This window comes from Phyllobates terribilis, unplaced genomic scaffold, assembly GCF_046119375.1.
Source record: "Phyllobates terribilis strain yellow unplaced genomic scaffold, ASM4611937v1 Scaffold_8__6_contigs__length_399053987, whole genome shotgun sequence".
Classification (NCBI taxonomy): domain Eukaryota; kingdom Metazoa; phylum Chordata; class Amphibia; order Anura; family Dendrobatidae; genus Phyllobates; species Phyllobates terribilis.
Window position 1 is genome coordinate 149156175 of NW_027362768.1, and position 17760 is coordinate 149173934.

General features: G+C 43.7%; 1 protein-coding gene across 1 annotated transcript in view; it reads left to right on the plus strand.

Annotated features, from left to right (window-relative positions):
• Positions 1-543: 543 nt before the first annotated feature.
• The window catches only part of AGBL4 (AGBL carboxypeptidase 4), a 2899935-nt gene continuing 2882718 nt past the window's right edge, over positions 544-17760 (plus strand). The window contains exon 1 of the mRNA XM_073642636.1: positions 544-646. Coding sequence (XP_073498737.1) covers positions 604-646 — 43 coding nt within the window. The 5' untranslated portion in view covers positions 544-603. The remainder of the gene's footprint in view (positions 647-17760) is intronic.

The window sequence follows — 17760 nt, forward strand, 5'->3', positions numbered from 1 at the left end:
ACCGGAGGTGAGTATAAGTGTTATTATTTTACTGGGGGCAAACCTATGGCTTGAGTAGGGGGCTCTCCGAGTAGTGCACAGCCCCTTTAACACTTTTATGAATGAAAACATTCTTACATCACAGCAGTCTTTCTGCATCTGCCTAAAACTTTTGCACAGCACTGTATATACCAACATAATTCTGGGGTGATCAACACTCAGTGACAGGAAAGTGAACATCCCCTTTAAGGACAAAAATGGCTTTAGTATTAAGGGGTTAAATGCCACAGAAATAGGAGCGTTTAGAGTTGAAATCACCTCTGAATTTACAGGTTACAAAATAAAAGCATTGCAGCATCTTTGCTGAGACTTGTAGTTCCCCACCAGGAGGCTGCACAGTCTCTGCCCCTTCAGCACTTCGGCCAGTGACTCTACCGCCCCCGCACTGACGTCACAGCTCAGTCACGTGACGCTGCCCACCCGCGCAGCTTCTCCAGGACCTCGGACAGCGCTTCTGGCCACGCCCCTTCAGTGACGTAGGGCGTCCGTCACCAATGAAGCGCAGGAAAACGTCAGCAGTTGCCATAGCGACGGTAGAACGGCGTCTCCAGCTTGTGACAGCGGATGACAACAAACATGGCGGAGAGCAGCGGCTGTGCGGAGACGGGTCTGTTGTTTGTTATTGTTTCTATGACGCGCTAATTGTGTGGACGGGGAGGGGCGGGAAACCCCGGTGTACAGCTATGGATGGATAGGTTAACCCTTTACAGGGACTGGACAGAAGATATTACAGGACCATAGGTGCAGCCAGCTGTGTGTTGTCAAATTATTGGGCCCCAATGCTGACTAGGCCGTGGGCCCCTCCACAGAGCATGTGCTGTAATCATAGCAGTGGCTTCTAATAGCACTGAGGCCTGTGACCCCTCACTCTCAGGGGCCCAGTGCTTCCTCAGCCCTATCACTCCGCTGGGTGCAGCAATGCTATAAGGGAACCTCTTACATTTTGCACTTATGATCTGTTCTGGGGGTCGGGTTGTGGTGTTTGCTTGTGGATTGTCCTCACTACTCACCTCTTCTTCCCTCCGATGATTTAGTGCTGATGCACCTGCGATCCCCCTATCCAGACCCGTACCCATCAGGTATGTTGCCCTCCCCCGCTCCACTACTCCTCCGGTCAGATCCTCATTCTCGTCAGTGTGTCAGGTAACCATAGTAATCCAGCTTACATGCACTGCCAGGCTTAGTAGGCCAGCTCAGGCGGCAGCACACCCCCAGAGTATTCAGGTAATGGGCGTCCACGCCACTGCTTTACACCTCTGCTACTCTGCAGTTATGCATTTATACATATATTCTAACTCAGCCTTACCTATACTGACTAAGATCTGTTATACTGGCAATCAGACATATCTAACTCTGCTACATTACTGGGCTCTGCTACATCACTGGGTTGTGTTACATCACTACAGAAAGTCTCCTGACCTACTGAAGTCTGCTACATTGCTGGGCTCTGCTACAAAACTATAGAGAGTCTCCTGACCTACTGAAGACTGCTACATGGCTGGGTTCTGACACATGGCTTCAGAGAGTTTCCTGACCTACTGAACTTTACTACATTGCTGGGCTCTGCTACAAAGCTATAGAGAGTCTCCCGACCTACTGAAGACTGCTACATGTCTAAGTTCTGATACATGGCTTCAGAGAGTCTCCTGACCTACTTAAGACTGCTACATTGCTGGGTTCTGCTACAAAACTATAGAGAGTCTCCTGATTCACTGAACACTGCTACATTGCTGGGTTCTTCTAAAAAGCTATCGTCTTCAGACCTACTAAAGACTGCTACATTTCTGGGCTCTGCTACAAAGCTTTAGAGAGTCTCCTGACCTACTGAACACTGCTGCATTGCTAACTTCTGCTACATGACTACAGAGAGTCTCCTGATATACTGAACTCTGCTACATTGCTGGGTTCTGCTAAAGAGAGTTTTCTGACCTACCAAACTCTGCTACATTGCTAGCTTCAGCTGCAAGGCTACAGATAGTTTCCTGACTTACTGAACCCTGCTTCATTGCTGGGTTCTGCTACACCACTAGAGAGAGTCTCCTGACTTACTGTACATTGCTGGGTTCTGCTACATCGCTGAAGAGTCTCCTGACTTACCGAACTTTGCTACATTGCTGGGTTCTGCTACACCATTACAGAGAGTCTCCTGACCCACTCAATTCTGCTAGATTGACGGGTTCTGCTACTTCTCTACAATGAGTTTCCTGACCTCCTTCACTCTGTCGCGTGTATGGGTCTTCTCTGCTGTGCCGTTATCCAACTCTGTTTTATCAGTCTCCCTTCGCTGAGACTCCGGCTTTCTTGAGGTTTACCCATAATGCCCCATTGCCGTTCAGCCATGACAGTTTCTATTGATCCAACCTTTCCACCTCTCTGCACCAACTTCCTCAGTCTGTGCTGTTCAACAACCACCCATTTGAGCCAAAAGCTTTGAGAATCCATCTCACTAGTTGTGAGATAACATTGTGCTGCCCTACTGGCACCACCACTCCTGCAATGGAGACCATGATGCCAGGAATATGGCACATGACACTACAGGCGCTTGGAATCCGGTAGGACCGCAGGAGCACCAGTTCTTGATTAATAAATGAAAGAAGAGGTGAATATAGAGTTTATTTTATTACATTTGCAGTTGTATTTTAAAAATTGGACACATTATTGTGGATACTGGAGTCAGGAGTTCTGTCCATGTCTTCATAAAGCAAGTCCTGGCTTTTATGTTATGAAGGAAAATCTTTAAAGGGGTTGTCCACTACTAGAACAAACCCTTCTTGATCTAAATGTTTGGCCCCAATAAAATAAAAAAGCTTATACTCACCTCCTGTACCGGCGCCGTTCCAGTGGTGTCGGCACTCGTGGTCCTGGGACTCCCGTGTGGTTGTTGTGACACGTGACCTTGGCGCCCAATCAGCTCTGGTGTCACTGTCCCCGCCTTCTGACGAATTGAACATGGAGAGGAAGTCTGGGCTACAGCTGATCTCTGACTTCCTCTTCATGGCGGGGACAGTGACGCCGTGCTTATTGGGCCGCCAGGCTCACGTGTCACAACAGCCACACGGGAGTCCCGGGACCGCGAGTGCCGACACTACATGAACGGCACCGGAACGGGAGGTGAGTATAGGCTTTTTTATTTTATAGGGGCCAAACATTTAGATCAAAAAGGGGTTATCCTAGTAGTGGACAACTTCTTTAAAGTCGTAGCGAGTTGTTTGGAATGTGAAGAAATTAAAGTATTCTCTGGCCATATAACTTTGATAACCTATCTGTAGGAAAATTCATCAACATCTGATCAGTGAGAGCCCAACACTTGGCAGCGTCATAGATCAGCTGTTATAAGCTCCGGTCACACCTGGATGCAAACGCTGAATGGAGCAGGACTGCACAACTCTGTGCAATGTTTAGCGGCTGCAGATGAGGACTGCACATCAGCTACTATTTAAGAGAATAGGAGTTAACCTGTGGATCTTGGCAGCTGCCACTGCACATCGTGTAGAGCTGCGCAGTCCGGCTCCATTCAGTGTTTACTTCCTCGTGTCACCGGCGTTTATAGCAGCAGCTGATTGGTGGAGAGTCAAGTGTCAGACATCCACTGTGATGACAATCGGTCACATGCCATCTAGACGTACGCGGCCATCTAGTCGGAATATGGCCGGAAGTATGCAAAGCACATCTCTTTTAACCCCTTCACCCCCGGGCAATTTTCTATTTTTTGGTTTTTATTTTTTCCTCCCCTTCGTCCAAGAGCCATAACTTTTTTAGTTTTCCAGCCATATAGCTTGTTTTTTGCGGGACAAGTTGTAGTTTTGAACGACACCATTCATTCTACCACATGGTGCACTGGAAAACGGAAAAGAAATTCCAAGTGCGGTGAAATTGCAAAAAAAGTGCAATTTCACAATGTTTTTTTGAGTCTTTTATTTACCATGTTCACTTTATGGTAAAACTGACCGGGCGATAAGATTCTCCAGGTCAGAACGAGTACGCCGATATCATATATGTATAGTTTTTTCAGGTGACGGGTTCCCTTTAAATATTCAGGTTTCAGATTTATTAAGCTTTTGGATTGACTGACGGCTCTGTAGTTGTTCAATAATAAAATGATTCATCAGAAATACAAATTGCCTAATAATTGTGCACACAGTGTAGGCTGATGAATGGTGGCATCTGGGCGCTGCTTATCTCCTCATGCAGTTGGTTGTAGTTTGCTTCTCCAGGAAGATTCCTCTCTGTTGATTGAAAGGTTGATTAAGAAAGAGGTTCTTCAGCAGTTGCAATGTCTGTTATATAGCTTTTTGAAAAGGTCTGGAAAAGGTAGCTTTGTGTAGGCTCTTTTCAGACTATGTTTTGCAATGTCCATCCGAAGTATATACCATGACCTGCAGTGTCTCTGGACTTGTCTCCCATTGAGCACATCTTGGACGTCATTGGTCAGCAATTGCACAGGGAGCTGCCAGCAGCGGATCTTGATGATTTTCGTGCCCAAGTGCATTCAAAGCAGCAGAACATTCCTCAGACGACCATTAATAACCTCACTGATCACAGCCAGTATGGCTGGAGCACGCTATGACCTCCTAACGCCACCCAGCTATCTTTGCAATGCTTAAAAGCAGGACAGCGGTGGTGGTCGGTCTCCTAGGCAACGAGCTGTAAAGAAAAGTGTTGATATCTGAAGAACAGCTGCAAATTTGAATAACTGAGTAAATTGCAAACGTCCTTGTTTTAACAAGCCCTCTCTGACTATATCAATCTATGAAGATGGGAATAACCTTTTAAGGTGTTTTACAACGCTTCTTACTTCTACATCAGAAGGTGAAAGGTCCTGCTGATGTGCAGATATTGTACCTCAATAGAGGTTTTCAAGACTTAGTTGTTATTATTCTATAGATGTGCCCATGTTAAAAATGATGAAATCAGCTTTTACTCACCCTCTCCAGGTCTAATGTTGCATTTCCGGCTTTTGGAGATAGGCTGCAGCCGCATCCAGTGACTGGCTGCAGTGGTCACCTGTGCTGTAGTCGTGATGTTACCTCTGCCAACAAGGTTAGAGGCAGCAGTGGAGACGCAGTGCTGGAGCTGGAAAGGGTGAGTCAAAGCTGATTTTATTATTTTTAACACAGTCGAGCTGATAGGGGAAAACAATTTTGTCTGGAAAACCCCTTTAATTAGAGTAGACTGCGTGCACTTACCTGTTGAAACCCGGCACGTGTCCGACGGATGACACATCAGCAGCACCTCATACCTCCGAATGCAGACGTGAGAATGCTGGATAGTCCCTTGCCGAAGTACCGTACTTTTTGGACTATAAGACGCATTCCCCCTCAAATTTGGGTGGAAAATGGGGGTGCGTCTTATAGTCCGAATGTAGCTCACCTAGCTCGCTCTGGCGGGGATGCGGTGGTCGAGCGGGGTCATAGGAGGCAGGGTCAAGGTCGCCACTGTTTCGATCTCCAGCAAAATGGTTCCGGAGGTGGCGCATGCGCAGATCGAGATCTCAGCTCGTCATTGAGCCAAGATCCCAATCTGCGCATGCGCAGCCACCGGCACCATTTTGCTGAAGAACGCCGGAGGTTAATCTGAGCATGCGCCACCCCCGGCACCATTTTGCTGGAGGATGTCAGGACATGAATGTGCTCAACCGCCGCTCACGGCAAAGGCAGCGCTGGCGCGAAATTTAAAAAAGGAGGCTCATACAAATCGTGATAACAGGTTCTGTCAACACAATTTGTTTCAGCCTCCTTTTTTTAAATTCAACTTCAGGGCCACCTGTCAATGTGGCCCTGCAGCTTTTGCAAAACTACAACTTCCATCATGCTTGGACAGGGAGCAGTCATTTGGCAACAAGAGTGTTGCACAACCTGAGGCCCTCCAGCAGCAGATCTTCCCCATAACAGAGTCAGCAGAGATGTTGATAAATATTTTACCACATTTTTTCCTCCAGATTTTTTTTTCCTATTTTCCTTCTCTAAAACCTAAGTGCATCCTATGGTCCGAAAAATATAGTATATAGCTACGACACCATCCTTTAATTTTCTGCATTAGCAGATGGTTGTCGTCATGATCTATGTGATTACTGCTTTAATAATGTTTCCACTGACTATGATTCCGTTAATCAGACTAATCACATGATGATTATAACATTGTGTACATCTTTATTTTAGGTCAGATCCGACCTATGACGTATTGCCGTCGGTGTCGGCAGCATTAAATATCATTATGTATCGTCGCCGTGGTTCTCCGTGCCCCTCACATCCCCCTATTAAATATCTTTTACTTGCGATTGCAGTTTTTATTTTTCATGCAACGACTAATTGCTGGTAATAATTATTGCAGGAAGAGACATTGCAGTGTCAGAAACCTGCCACACAATACTAATTATTACTAATGGATTATTGTTGTGATAATTAACCACTTACAGAGATGGAAAGACCAGGAAATCGTTTACGTTACTAATCATATACTATTATTCCCTAATTATCCCCCTTCCACTACAAATGGCTACTGTGACCTGCCATGCATTGTTCTAGGTGGGTATATATACCACATGAAGCTATGGAGCATTTTGGGGGAGTTCGGGACAAAGTTTGTACAGAGTTGATATAATTATAGAAGATGTATTTTAGGTGAATAGTAATTGTATTAATTAATGATAATCATAATGTGCAGCAGCAGGAGATGGTAGGGTATTTTACAGCACACTGGCGTTTAATGGATCTGTGCAAGCTGCTTGTTGTATAGAGCTGTAATTCTGCACCTAAAGCAGAGAATGGACCAATCTGTCTCGCGAATGGACCAATCTGTCCCGCGAATGGATTAATCTGTCCCGCAAATGGATCAATCTGTCCCGCAAATGCATCAATCTGTCCCGAAAATGCATCAATCTGTCCCGAAAATGCATCAATCTGTCCCGCAAATGCATCAATCTGTCCCGCGAATGCATCAATCTGTCCCGCGAATGCATCAATCTGTCCCGCGAATGCATCAATCTGTCCCGCGAATGCATCAATCTGTCCCGCAAATGCATCAATCTGTCCCCCAAATGCAGAGAATGGACCAATCTGTCTCGCGAATGGACCAATCTGTCCCGCGAATGGATCAATCTGTCCCGCGAATGGATCAATCTGTCCCGCGAATGCATCAATCTGTCCCGAAAATGCATCAATCTGTCTCGAAAATGCATCAATCTGTCCCGCAAATGCATCAATCTGTCCCGCAAATGCATCAATCTGTCCCGAAAATGCATCAATCTGTCCCGCAAATGCATCAATCTGTCCCGCAAAAATGCATCAATCTGTCCCGCAAATGCATCAATCTGTCCCGCGAATGCATCAATCTGTCCCGCGAATGCATCAATCTGTCCCGCGAATGCATCAATCTGTCCCGCAAATGCATCAATCTGTCCCGCAAATACATCAATCTTTCCCGCAAATGCATCAATCTGTCCCGCAAATGCATCAATCTGTCCTGCGAATGCATCAATCTGTCCCCCAAATGCATCAATCTGTCCCGCAAATGCATCAATCTGTCCTGCGAATGGATCAATCTGTCCTGCGAATGGATCAATATGTCCCGTTAGATGCCTTCAGTTTCATCAAGGAATATGGAATCTAGAAGATTAAAGGGAATCTTGTCAGCAGGTTTTTGCTTCCTCATCTGAGAGCAGCATAATGTAGGAAAAGAGCCCCTGATTCCAGCGATGTATCAGTTAGTTTACTGGGTTCAACAGTTGTGACACAATCAGAGTTTTTAGATTTAGCAATGCAGCAGAGCTCAGAGAGCTGCCCCCGCCCACACCACAGCTTAATGTGTACATTGTCTATTGACAGTGAGCTGCTTATCACAAGAGGGAGCGGAGTCGGACCAGGGCTCATATTTGCTGTAGTCCAGACAGTGATAATCTCCTGGTGATAAAACATTCATTGTATTGAAACAACAACACCGAGCCTAATAAGTGACACATCTCTGAAATCAGTGTCTCAGCCCCTACCTCACACTGACTTCGTATTACATAGCAAAAAACTACTGACAGATTCCCTTTAAAGGGGTTGTCTTGATGTTGATGACCTATCTATAGTATAGGTCATCAGTATCAGATTGGTGACACCCATCAGCTATTCTCAGCTCTTGCGGCTGGATATAAATAGTGGATGGAACGTGTAGAGCACAGTGCCATCAACTGATTACTGGCCACTACACGATACTGCAGATGAGCTCCGCAATGAACGGAGTTGTGTTTGTTCAGATCTGCAACCATTGACAGAACAGAGGGCCCATGTCCCCCCAGCTGGAAGACAGTGACTAGGTGTATTTTGGAGAAAAGGCAGGCTGAGCATATGCTGTGCTTTGCTGCTGTCATCAGTAACTTACACTGTTAATGGAGTGCAGTTTTCCAATATATGATACATTAAAGTGAATCTGTTAGCAGAGTTTTGCTATGTAATCTGATGTAGGGACAGAGACCCTGATTCCAGCAATGGCTCACTTACTGGGCTGTGTTTTGTTTCAATAAAATCAGTGTTTTATCAGCAAGATCACTATAGGACTAGGTGTCTTGTGCCTCCTAGTCCAGCAACGCCCCCAGCACTGATTGGCAGCCTTCTGTCAATATACAGTGTACACAGAAAGCAGGTAATCCGTGGTGTGGGCGGGGTTATACAGAGCTCAGCATTCCAAGCTCTGCTAGATCTGCAGCAGAGAAAACTGTGATTCCACAAATGCTGCACCCATTAAACTAAGTGATACATTGCTGGAATCAGGCTCTCTGCCCCTACATCATGCTGCTGTCAGATTACATAGCAAAAACCTGTTGATAAATTCCCTTTAAATGGTTCCATTAAAATTGCAAATCGACAAGAGAAAAAAAAATTATATGGCCACTTGTATATAAAAGCATATATATGTATATATACTGTATATAAAATGGAAACTGAGAGTAGCGGGAGGGGGTTTGTAAATGGAAAAAAGAACATTGGCATGTACGTGGTCTATACTGCAAGGGTTTTTTTGAGAATTCTTGTTTTTCTAAGTACTTTCTATACATTAAGTGCAGAGGCAATCAAGCAGTTTCAGGTCCTCTTAGGGGACGAATTAGAAATGTTATAACAATTAAAAAATCCACCCCCCCCCCAAAAAAAAATATAAAAGTTGAAATTACCCCCAATTTTTTCCTCAAACGTAAATGCGAAAATCTAAAAAAATATAATAAAAAAAAAACGTATTTGGTATCCCTGCTTGTGTAATTGTCCAAACTAATAAAATAAAATATTTATCCAAAACAATGAACAACCAAAAAAGAAAGTTGAAATATAATTCAATCAGCCTTATACTTCTCTTCCTCCTGATGTAGTATTACATACCAGCATTATTGAAAACCCCCATGCTTTTTTTTTTTTTAAAAAAAAGCCACTAACATGTACCAAAGCTGTAGAAAAAGACCGAGACCACACATCCAAAAATTATACATTGATCTATTGCGGCTAAGCAAAAATTTCCAAAACTGAACAAGAGGTTCTTAGTTTAAGGGGGCAGACAGACGGCCGTATTTCTCGTGCAAGGATTGCATTGCAATCCTCGGACTGACTGTCGGCTCTCCTGACCTGAGCGTGACAGCTGCATAGAAATACATCACGCTGTCACGCTCAGGTCAGGAGAGGTGCTGGACCAGTCCGTGCATTGTTATGCGATCCTCGCACAAGAAATTCGTCCGTCTGTCATTCTTATCAGACTGTACCCTGGTTAAAAAAACAAACCAAAATAATTAGTTCTTTACTCATCATCCCCGAGTCCAGCACTAAGTCTCCGCTGCTTCTGATGTCTTATTATCTGCAGAGCTGACATCACAACGACAACGGTGCAGCCAATCATTGAGCACAGTGGCTCATGCCGTCAACTTGGGCAGAGCCACCGATCTCATTGATTTGTTGTATCTCCGTCAATATGACAATACCAGACACCGAGAGCAGCAGTCAATGCTGGACCGGGGAGGGTGGGAAAAGCACAGTTTGATATTTTTAAACAAACTGCAGCCCCAGGAAACATGGATTTTCCAAAAGGAGGAACATGGATTGACCACTGAGCATGAGAGTCACTCGATATTTGCAACTCTACTCCGGCTCTGTGACAACCATATGCCTTAATTGTGCATGTCTTGATAACATAACCCCTTTCAGGATATGAACATGACATAAACACTCTATCTAAAAGCAGTGTGACATTCACAGCCTTATAATCGCTCAGTACTTTCTTCATTTTGATGGGTCGTGCATCCCTCTTTTGACCTCCCGAGTATGATTGAAGCATAGGGAATAGCGCAGCGTTGGTTCTGCACGCCGCTCATCCTCAGCTCAGCGATCCTCTCCCTGCCCCTGTGTGGGTGCTGCTGACACGTTATGAGGTTGGTATACTGGGAGTTAATCTATGTACCTAACTTCATATGCCGGGTACATTTTCAGACAAAGGTCCTTACATGGTTCTGCAGCTATAATCAGCTCCGTGTAGGAGTTGTGTCAGGAAGAGCTGTGATTTTCCTCTTACACTTTGCTCATTCTTATGAAATGTTTTTCTTTTAACGAGGACATATTTTTTATAAGAAACACAGAAAAAAAGTATGGATTAGCCGTACTTTACACTGTTTGAGTGCGATCCGACAAAACATCAGATCGCACTGGACTTATGTCTTGATATGGGGCTGTGCTCATGTCCGATTTTGTTGCTTGGACCAAGTCGGTCCAAGGTACAAAATCGCTGCATGCCTGACTTTGATTCAATATTCGGATTGCACTCGGCCACGCAAGTCAATGAGTGCATGGAAACCATTGGAGCGCACTCGGATTACATCTGAGTGCAGTCCAATTTCCATGGGCTGACACAATGGAGAAGAAGGAGACATTTTTTTCTCCATCTTCTCCTCATCTGAGAAAATCGGATCACGCTATGATCACACTCTGATCCAGGGATGTCAAACTCAAACCCACAGAGGGCCAAAATGAAAAACTTGGACAAAGTCGCAGGACAAACCAGTATACAGTATAATGGGTCCCACAATGTCCTCCGTACAGAATAATGGGCCCCACATAGTCCTCCATACAGTATAATGGCCTCACATAGTCCTCCATACAGAATAATGGGCCCCACATAGTTCTCCGTACAGTATAATGGCCTCACATAGTCCTCCATACAGTATAATGGCCCCACATAGTCCTCCATACAGAATAATGGGCACCACATAGTCCTCCATACAGAATAATGGGCACCACATAGTCCTCCATACAGTATAATGGGTCCCACAATGTCCTCCGTACAGAATAACGGGCCCCACATAGTCCTCCATACAGTATAATGGCCTCACATAGTCGTCCATACAGAATAATGGGCCCCACATATTCCTCCATACAGAATAATGGGCCCCACATAGTTCTCCGTACAGTATAATGGCCTCACATAATCCTCCATACAGTATAATGGCCCCACATAGTCCTCCATACTGTATAATGGGTCCCACAATGTCCTCTGTACAGAATAACGGGCCCCACATAGTCCTCCATACAGTATAATGGCCTCACATAGTCCTCCATACAGAATAATGGGCCCCACATAGTTCTCCGTACAGTATAATGGCCTCACATAGTCCTCCATACAGTATAATGGGTCCCACATAATTCTCCATACAGTATAATGGCCTCACATAATCCTCCATACAGAATAATGGGCCCCACATAATTCTCCATACAGTATAATGGCCTCACATAGTCTTCCATACAGTATAATGGCCCCACATAGTCCTCCATACAGAATAATGGGCACCACATAGTCCTCCATACAGTATAATGGGCCCCACATAGTCCTCTATACAGTATAATGGGCCCCACAGTCCTCCATACAGTATAATGGCTCCACATAGTCCTCCATACAGTATAATGGGCCCCACATAGTCCTCCATACCGAATAACGGGCCCCACATAGTCCTCCATAAAGTATAATGGCCTCACATAGTCCTCCATACAGTATAATGGGCCCCACATAGTCCTCCATACAGTATAATGGGCCCCACATAGTCCTCCATACAGAATAATGGGCCCACATAGTCCTCCATACAGTATAATGGCCTCACATACAGTTGTATGAAAAAGTTTGGGCACCCCTATTAATCTTAAGCTTAATGTTTTATAAAAATTGGTGTTTTTGCAACAGCTATTTCAGTTTGATATATGTAATAACTGTTGGACACAGTAATGTTTCTGCCTTGCAATGAGGTTTATTGTACTAACAGAAAATGTGCAATCTGCATTCAAACAAAATTTGACAGGTGCATAAGTATGGGCACCCTTATCATTTTCTTGTTTTAAATACTCCTACCTACTTTTTACTGACTTACTAAAGCACTTTTTTTGGTTTTGTAACCTCATTGAGCTTTGAACTTCATAGCCAGGTGTATGCAATCATGAGAAAAGCTACTTAAAGTGGCCACTTGCAAGTTGTTCTCCTGTTTGAATCTCCTCTGAAGAGTGGCATCATGGGCTCCTCAAAACAACTGTCAAATGATCTGAAAACAAAGATTATTTAACATAGTTGTTCAGGGGAAGGATACAAAAAGCTGTCTCAGCGATTTAACCTGTCAGTTTCCACTGTGAGTAACATAGTAAGGAAATGGAAGAACACAGGGACAGTTCTTGTTAAGGCCAGAAGTGGCAGGCCAAGAAAAACATCAGAAAGGCAGAGAAGAAGAATGGTGAGATCAGTCAAGGACAATCCTCAGACCACCTCCAGAGAGCTGCAGCATCAACTTGCTGCAGATGGTGTCACTGTGCATCGGTCAACTATACAACGCACTTTGCACAAGGAGAAGCTGTATGGGAGAGTGATGCGAAAGAAGCCGTTTCTGCAAGCACGCCAAAAACAGAATCGGCTGAGGTATGCAAAAGCACATTTGGAGAAGCCAATTTCTTTTTGGAAGAAGGTCCTGTGGACTGATGAAACCAAGATTGAGTTGTTTGGTTATACAAAAAGGCGTTATGCATGGCGGCAAAAAAACACAGCATTCCAAGAAAAACACTTGCTACCCACAGTAAAATTTGGTGGAGGTTCCATCATGCTTTGGGGCTGTGTGGCCAATGCCGGCACCAGAAATCTTGTTAAAGTTGAGGGACGCATGGATTCCACTCAGTATCAGCAGATTCTTGACAATAATGTTCAAGAATCAGTGACAAAGTTGTAGTTACGCAGGGGATGGATCTTTCAGCAAGACAATGATCCAAAACACCGCTCCAAATCTACTCAGGCATTCATGCAGAGGAACAATTACAATGTTCTGGAATGGCCATCCCAGTCCCCAGACCTGAATATCTTTGAACATTTGTGGGATCATTTGAAGAGGGCTGTCCATGCTCAGGGACCATCAAACTTAACTGAACTGGAATTGTTTTGTAAAGAGGAATGGTCAAAAATACCTTAATCCAGGATCCAGGAACTCATTAAAGCTACAGGAAGCGACTAGAGGCTGTTATTTTTGCAAAAGGAGGATCAACTAAATATTAATGTCACTTTTCTGGTGAGGTGCCCATACTTATGCACCTGTCAAATTTTGTTTGAATGCAGATTGCACATTTTCTGTTAGTACAATAAACCTCATTTCAAGGCAGAAACATTACTGTGTCCAACAGTTATTACATATATCAAACTGAAATAGCTGTTGCAAAAACACCAATTTTTATAAAACATTAAGCTTAAGATTAATAGGGGTGCCCAAACTTTTTCATATAACTGTAGTCCTCTATACAGTATAATGGGCCCCACATAGTCCTCCATACAGAATTACGGGCCCCACATAGTCCTCCATACAGTATAATGGCCTCACATAGTCCTCCATACCAAATAATGGGCCCCACATAGTCCTCCATACAGAATAATGGCCTCACATAGTCCTCCATACAGAATAATGGGCCCCACATATTCCTCCATACAGAATAATGGGCCCCACATAGTTCTCCGTACAGTATAATGGCCTCACATAATCCTCCATACAGTATAATGGCCCCACATAGTCCTCCATACTGTATAATGGGTCCCACAATGTCCTCTGTACAGAATAACGGGCCCCACATAGTCCTCCATACAGTATAATGGCCTCACATAGTCCTCCATACAGAATAATGGGCCCCACATAGTTCTCCGTACAGTATAATGGCCTCACATAGTCCTCCATACAGTATAATGGGTCCCACATAATTCTCCATACAGTATAATGGCCTCACATAATCCTCCATACAGAATAATGGGCCCCACATAATTCTCCATACAGTATAATGGTCTCACATAGTCTTCCATACAGTATAATGGCCCCACATAGTCCTCCATACAGAATAATGGGCACCACATAGTCCTCCATACAGTATAATGGGCCCCACATAGTCCTCTATACAGTATAATGGGCCCCACAGTCCTCCATACAGTATAATGGCTCCACATAGTCCTCCATACAGTATAATGGGCCCCACATAGTCCTCCATACCGAATAACGGGCCCCACATAGTCCTCCATAAAGTATAATGGCCTCACATAGTCCTCCATACAGTATAATGGGCCCCACATAGTCCTCCATACAGTATAATGGGCCCCACATAGTCCTCCATACAGAATAATGGGCCCACATAGTCCTCCATACAGTATAATGGCCTCACATAGTCCTCTATACAGTATAATGGGCCCCACATAGTCCTCCATACAGAATTACGGGCCCCACATAGTCCTCCATACAGTATAATGGCCTCACATAGTCCTCCATACCAAATAATGGGCCCCACATAGTCCTCCATACAGAATAATGGGCCACATAGTTTTCCATACAATATAATGGGCCCACATAGTGGTGGTGGTTCTGGTGTCGCAGGCCAAATAAAACCACCCTGCGGGCCAGATTTGGCCCATGGGCTAGAGTTTGACATGTATGCTCTGATCGGAGTGTTATGTGCATTATTGACCCAATTCTCTCAGATGAGAGTATGACCTTAGCCTTAGATCAGGGGTGCACAACCTATTTTGGTGCAATGGCCACATTATCATACTAAACCAGTCCATGAACCACACTAAAAATTAAAAGGGTATTACCTACTGCAACATTTGTGGCATATTGAAAGTATATACCATAAATGTCTCTTACCTCCAAAAATCGGCACTCCAATCGTTCACACTCATTTTTTGATGAGGATTTAGAAATAGATGCTGCTCCTAAATCCACATAAAAAATACTCTTTGAAAAATTTTCCTGCTGATTTTAGTGGAAAAAGCTCCTATAGGGCACACTGTGTTGTTTTGTTCATGTTATTTTTGAACATTTCCCCGTAAAACGAACTGGAATCTTTTTCAAAGAGTATTTGAATATCGGACTCAGCAGTCCCGTAGACAATGACTATAGTTAAAGTACGCTTGCTCGAACTCCACCGTATCCAGACGGGCCTCTGCAGATCTCCTTTCTTGGGATTGTTGGGGGTCTCAGTGGTCGGAACTAGGGATGAGCGAACCTGTGGAAGTTCGGGTTCGGCATGTTTGCCCGAACTTTAGTCCAAAGTTTGGTTCGGGTACCAGAACTTTACTTGAACTTTAACCAGAATCCAAACCCCATAGAAGTCAATGGGGACCCGAACTTTGGTGATGAAAACTTTTCTCTCCCTCTCTCTCTCCGAACACTAAAATGGACTTCCGGCAGAAATCCGTGTTTGGAGTTCAGCACCAGACACTAGGTATCCGGTACGAACCCCAAAGTTTACAGCTTGGCTTCGCTCATCTCTAGTCAGAACTCCAACGAGCAGTAAATTGTCCCCTATTCTATGTATAATGGAGAACATGCAACCTTGTGAAAAACACTTTACAAGGAATCTGTCAGCAGGTTTTAGCGATGTAAACTGACAGCAGCATGATGTAGGTACAGAGACTCTGATTCCAGCATTGTATCACTTAGTTTACTGGGTGCCGCAGTTGTCACAGAATCACAATTTTCTGTGCTGCAGATCTAGCAGAGCTCGGAATGCTGAGCCCTGTATAACCCCACCCACACCTCTGATTGGCTGTGTATAACCCGCCCACACCACTGATTGGCTGCATACAACCCTGCCCATACCACTGATTGGCTGCTTTCTCTCTTACACTGTATATTGACAGAAATCTGCTAATCAGTGGTGGGGATGCGGTTGGACCACACGAGACACCTAGTCCTGTAGTTATAATCTTCTGCTAATAAAACTGAAACAGCAAAACACAGCCCAGTAAGTGACACATCACTGGAATCAGTGTTTCTGCCCTTACATCATGCTGCTCTCTCGATTTCATAGCAAAAACCTGCTAACAGATTCTCTTTATAGATCATCCATCAACTTTGAAAGGCTGAATACCTTTTTAATGTGCAGTTTAGAATTTTCTATGCCTTTGACCATGTAATAAAAATGGAAAATAAAGTTAGAATTTATTACAAAGCTAATTATATACATTTAAGTTAATATATTGTGCAATGAGAGATGCCTCGTATATCTGAGTATATTATAGTGGAGGAAGCCGCGCCATTGAATTCAGAAGCACACACAGTATTCTATCATCAAGCGTACAATATAATTTTTTATGCCATAGGGCAATGAATTGGCTCATTTACCAAGTAGCGGTGGTGCTATTTATAAAGGAGCATTTCTCCCCCCCCAGTTGCATAGAAACAACATAATTGTGGAGTAAAATGAAGCATTCTGCGCAAATACTATATAAAATGACTGGAAGTGCAAAATAATTGTGTCCGCACAAGCACAAAACACAATATAAAAATGGTTTATGTGCAGCCATAAAGTGGTTGTATTTTTAGAACAATTCCTCCGTGTTATAATTATCATTTCTTACATAAGACACTTATAATGCCGCCGCGCACTGCTGATTGCACTCTTATTAGGCTGCCGATTATGGGAGATGGAGCAAGATATGCAAGGTATCCAGACAAATTGCAGAATCGTTTCTAATTAATGTTTTTCTTTTAATTAAAATATATTGGATATGTCCATTTAATTATTATTTTTTATTTATTTTTTTTATCTGGCAATAAGATCTGTTGACCCGTATGATAGGTGTTATGACAGATATGAGAAAAATTTGTTGTGAAATTTATCCTGATGGATCTCAGTGACTTATAATGGATCCATCAAGTCTCTATTTTAGTCCTGACCTTCAAAGGGCAACATACACTGGACAGAACGTATTCTAAGGCTGGTGTGAACATGACCTAAAAGTCAGAAATAAATAATTTGGAGTACTCTTAAGAAGTATTCTCTGTTAGCTGAGCAATCTGAAAAGAGCTAAAACAGCCTAATAATGAGGTTAACGAGAACAGTTACAGATATACAGTTATGGCCGAAAGCGTTGGCACCCTTGAAATTGTTTCAGAAAATTAAGTATTTCTCCCAGAAAGTTATTGTAATTACACATGTTTTGTTATACACATGTGTATTTCCTTTGTTTGTATTGGAACAACACAAAAAAAAAGGGAAGAAAAGGCAAATTGGACAAAATTTCACAGAAAACCCCGAAAATGGGCCTGACAAAATTGTCGACACCTTTCAAAGATTGTGCGTAAACAACTTTGTTTCAAGCATGTGATCCTCGTTCAAACTCACCTGTGGCAAGTAACAAGTGTGGGCAATATGAAAATCACAGCTGATATCAGATAAAAAAGGGAGAAGTTGACTCTTTGCCGAGAAG